At 64.6% G+C, this 4,742-nt stretch overlaps 1 protein-coding gene across 1 annotated transcript in view; it reads right to left on the reverse strand.

Moving 5' to 3' along the window:
* Positions 1-2,680: 2,680 nt before the first annotated feature.
* The window catches only part of SNX33 (sorting nexin 33), a 3,926-nt gene continuing 1,864 nt past the window's right edge, over positions 2,681-4,742 (reverse strand). The window contains exon 2 of the mRNA XM_035336219.1: positions 2,681-3,538. Within this exon, the coding sequence (XP_035192110.1) occupies positions 3,285-3,538 (254 nt within the window). The 3' untranslated portion in view covers positions 2,681-3,284. The remainder of the gene's footprint in view (positions 3,539-4,742) is intronic.

Below are 4,742 nucleotides of genomic sequence, written 5' to 3' on the forward strand. Positions count from 1 at the left end.
TTGGTCTGCCCCAGCCGCCTCCCTCCCAGCGCCGCTCCTTGCCAAGCCCGGCGAGCTGCAGAGCAACATTTGGAGGTGGCGGGCCGAGCCCCAGGCTCTGGCTCAACTTTTCCCCGGGCTGACGGCCTGAACGCTTAAATAGAAATTATCCGAGGAAAAACTGAGCGCTGGGCTCAGGATGGGGCCCAACAAAAACACCCCGCGGGGCTGCAGCCGAGAGCCTCCTGGCGGGGCACCTCCTGCTCTCAGCGCACTACGGCGAGGCTGAAATGCCCCCGGGATGTCCCAAATCCCCCTGCATCCCGAAAAATCACTCTGGGGCCGTGGAGCCGGGACGTTTGTAGGACCAGCCCTTTGCGCAGCTGCATTTACGACCCGCTACTTGCCGTCCTGCAGCCGTCCCGGCTCCATCCCCGCCTGCCCCAGCCCTGAGCCGCCGCCAGCTCCCCAGCACTGCCACCGGCCCTCCCTGCCCTCCCTCTGCTCCGTGCCCCCCCGGCGGCTCGCAGCAGCCCCATCTCCTCCCACAGCGCGCCCCGAGGAGACTCGAAAGAGGGAACGTGGCCTACTTTGAGGAGCAAAGTGGGTTATTTTTAAGGCTGGTGGTTTTACTCCCTGCTGCCAGGAAATACCCGCTTCCTGGGGTCACGAGAGGACAGGCAGCAACCTGGAAGACGCCAGTGCTGAGCGTGCTTCTGGGGGGGCAGGCTGTGCTGGCAGCAAATCCCCCAAGAGCACCACCCAGTGCAGAGCCACCAAGGCGCTGAGGGACGGTGTCCTTTGGCCACGGTGCCACCTCCTGCACCCCGAGCAGCCCGCCTGGGGCCGAGGATCCTGGTTGTGGGTGCCCACCAGGCTCTGCGGGGCACCAGGGAGCTTCCAGCCTCCGGGGCAGGGGCTGGGGCAGCGGGCAGGGCGAGGAGGTCTGTCGCAGCCCGGTTACCCGGGCTGGGTTTCAGACACCTATTGAAAGGCGAAAAAACACCAAGCCAAACAGGTTTCTTTCAACACCACCCAGGGCAGATCGGCTCGGGTGGCTCTGGGAACCTCCCATGCAGGCGCAGGGATTTAAGGAAGGGGAGGCTCCATTCCTGGCCGGGCTCCATCCCTGCTCCTGGGCCCCAGCACCCTTCAGAGCCAAACCCAGCACCCTGGGGTGCCCGGAGCCCTCCGTGCCCAATTTCGGCAGCCCGTGCCAGCAGCCTGCAGGACGGGAGCTCCCCAGGCCCTGGCAAGCGAAGGATGGCGAGACGGGGACCTGGCCACCAGCCCCGGGTGCACAAAGCCTCCCCCGGGCAGCTGCGGCAGCGCTCCACCCCGGCTGCGCATTGAAATTCAAGACAGATCCAGCCTGACCCGCGCCTCCACACCCAGCGGCTCGCAGGCAGGCAGGCAGGCAGTGACGGAGGGACGAGCTCCTGCAAAAACAACCCGCCCAAAGACACTGAAATCCAGGGATGCGCCCCGGGACGAGCCCCGCCGCCCCATCGGAGGGGACCACCAGCACTGGGGGGACAGGGAGCTCTGGCCAACCCTCCTTGCCACTAAATACGGTCAATGGCACCGTGGCCAAGGTGCTGCCAACCCCAGTAACACCTCGGGGTGGCTGTAGGAGAGCGCCGAGCGCCAGCTCTTGCTCCCCGCCCGGAGGAGCGCCGCTGGCGGCTGGTGCCGCGCCGGGGTCACATCCCCAAGTATTTGAGGAACGCGGCGATGACGAGGAGCACGCCGCGTGCTGCCCGGTCTTGCTCCCTGCGCGCTGCCAAAACCCGTCCTCACCGGCCGGGCGGGTTCCGCATCCGCCGCCGTGCCGCCCGCGGGCACCGGGGCATCGCCGCCTGCACCGCGCCCTGCGAGGCTGAGCGGGACGGAGGCGGCTGTCCCTGCGGCTGCTGCCTGCCCCGTGTCCGACCTGCAGGCTGCGGTGTCCCCGAGCTCGAGCCGCCTCACGGTTCCCTGGCTGCCTCATGGGGACGGCAGGGGACAGTTCTGGGGCCACACTGTCCTTCCCGGGGGGACTGGGACCGGGGATGGGGACGGGGTGGGATGGGGACAGAGCCACCGTAGGATGGGGACCGGGTGTAAGAGGGTAAGGTGGAGACAGGGAAGGATGGGGATGGAGTAGGATGGGGATGGGGACGGATAGCACCAGGGAAGGACGGGGAGAAGGCGGGGTGGGGATGGGGAGGAATGGGGACAGGGCAGGATAGGGATGGGATGGGAACGGGACAGGACAGGATGGAGATGTGGAGGGATTACCCAGGGTGGAATGGGGACGGGACAAACTGGGGCAGCCCCAGGCGGGGATGTGGGAGGAAGCACGTCTGCACCACGGCGTGCCCATCCCCGTGGGGAGGGACGGGGGGGCTCTGGCAGGGCCTCACGCCTCCCGCTGCCCCCCCAGCGCCGCCGCTCTCCCCGCGCTGCCCCGCCGGCCCGCGCGCTGGGGCTAATTTTAACCCTGGAGCGGGGCCAGGCCGGCCCCGACTTCCCTCGGCGTGATTTATCCCAGCCACTTCCCTTCCTCCTGCCAGCCCCGCTCCAGGGGGACGCGCGGGAGGGATGCTCCACGCCGTGCCCCCTCCATGGAGCCCTTCCTGGAGCGGCTCCGCTTCCCTCAAAACCTCCCAGGGATCGGGGGGAGGTTTCTACTGACGGTTTTATTGAAAACGCTGTGGGCTGGTTTGTTTTTTTTGTGTTTCTTTTTTTTTTATATATATATATATCCCTTTTTCTAGTCAACAGCAGTGCTTGAGAAAAGAGATTTCCGTTCGCTTCTGTGTCTATTTAAAAATCGGTAAAAATGCTGCAGAAACGGTTGCGAAAAATGGAAAATATTGAAAATATCTCATGACCCCAAAAGAAAACAAAAATTTCTCTTCCAAATAAAGACCTTTCCCCTCAGAAAAACTCTCAGTGTGCAAAATGTCGACCGCTTTGATTCCTCCTCCCGGCGAGCCGGGATGCGCCCACCTCTCTGCTCCGGGAGGACGGGTTTGTGTTTTTTTTTTTTTTTGGAAAAGCTAAAAACGGCTGGGCAGAGCTACCAGCACCGCCACGCCGCTGTCCGTGTGTCTCGTGGGAAACACCCGCGTCCCCCCTGGACCCGCTGCGCGGTGGCACGGCACCGCAGCCCGCCTGGGGGAGACCCCCCAGGTATTTGGTCACTAGCGTCATGAGTTCCCACTCGTCCTCAGCCCCCCTGAACAGAGAAGCTCTGCAAGGCCGTGGAGAGAAAACTGCGTGGTTTCGGAGGGGCAGCAAGCAGGCACGTCGGGGGGGCGTCAGAGGTTGTCGTACATGCGCAGCGTCTTCTCCAGCTGCTGGCTGACGCGCTGGTAGAAGATGATCTGCTGCTTCAGGTAGGACTGCATCATCCTCTTGAAGTCGGCCACGCGCCGCTCGTGGAAGTGGTTCATCTCGGCCTGCAGGGCGAAGCCCACCACGCGGCAGCGCTTGCGGATCCCGTCCGCCTCCTCCTGGTCCATGCGGCCCTCGTCGCTCATCCGCTGGCTCTCCTTCACCTTCGCGAAGGCGCCTGGCGAGGCAGGGCAGAGTGAGAGCTGGCGCGGACCTGCGGCATCCCCTAAGGGGATCGGGGATGCCTTTGGGGTCCCCCGGCCCCTCCAGCCCCAGCTCCCGAGAGCCCCGAGCTGCTTCCCACCAGGAGCAGCTCTCCACGGGGCGAGCAGCGTGCTCAGGCGGTTCCTCAGCACACGCAACCCTTGCACCGGTGCCGCTGCCAGCTGATAACAGCCCTGCCTTGGAGCTGGCAGCTGGGGAGAGCTCCCGAAAGAAACTTTGCTACAAAGTGCAGTTTGGGCTGATAGCTGCATGGGGCAGCCCTGGTGGGAGCTGGAGAGCCGGGCAGGACATTGCTGACTGCAGCATCCTTGGGACGGAGAATGCCCGAGCCACGGCCGATGCTCCGACACCAGATTTCCCCCTCCTTCCTTTTATTTTTATAGCTCGGTTTCGAAAGAATCCTGCCTGGCTCTGGCCCTGCATTCCTCCCCCTCCTTAGCACAGAGGCTGTTTGCCTGAAAACAGGATCTGGCCTCCAGCGGTGGCTGGGAATTCGTTCCCTCTCCCTGCCGGCAGCGGGGACCTGGGGTCGGGGAGCTGCCACTGCCCCCAGAGGAGGAGGAGGAGGAGGAGGAGGAGGAGGAGCCCAGAGGAAGCAAAGGTTGGAGGCCAAATCCTGCCTTCCGCTCTGCCCACGCGGCCTCGCTTCCGGACGGGATCCAGCCCGCGGTGGTAAACAAAGTGAGGAGAGGAGCGCAAGGAAGCGGCCAGGGCTGCTCCTTCACGCCGTCCCCTGGGGACGTGGAGCCACGCGGGGGCTCCGGGGAAAAGCCCCTGTCCCCAAAGCCACCAGCCAGCACGGATGTCCCCTCCCTGCCGTGTCCTGGGAGGGGTGCATGGACTTCGGCCCCGCTCCCACACCCAGCCCGGGTGTGCGTCACACCCGGCCAGGGCACGGGGACACGGCCGGCAGGGATTTATCCACCCTGCACAGGGTGCTGAGCACCCTGGGCAGCCGGGTGCTGGACCCAGCCATCCTCTTCTCTGACATGCGGGGATGTAGTCACAAAGACTTTGACCCTGGTTGTCCCCAGGAGGTCGAAAAACTGAGCCTGGACCCAGCAGCACCTCCAGGGGTTGGGAAGTGCTGCCACGTGTGATGGTCCCGATGCCCTTCCTCATCATCATCCCCATCCTAATGGTCATCGTCATCCCCA

The sequence above is a fragment of the Oxyura jamaicensis genome, chromosome 10, assembly GCF_011077185.1.
Source record: "Oxyura jamaicensis isolate SHBP4307 breed ruddy duck chromosome 10, BPBGC_Ojam_1.0, whole genome shotgun sequence".
NCBI lineage: Eukaryota > Metazoa > Chordata > Aves > Anseriformes > Anatidae > Oxyura > Oxyura jamaicensis.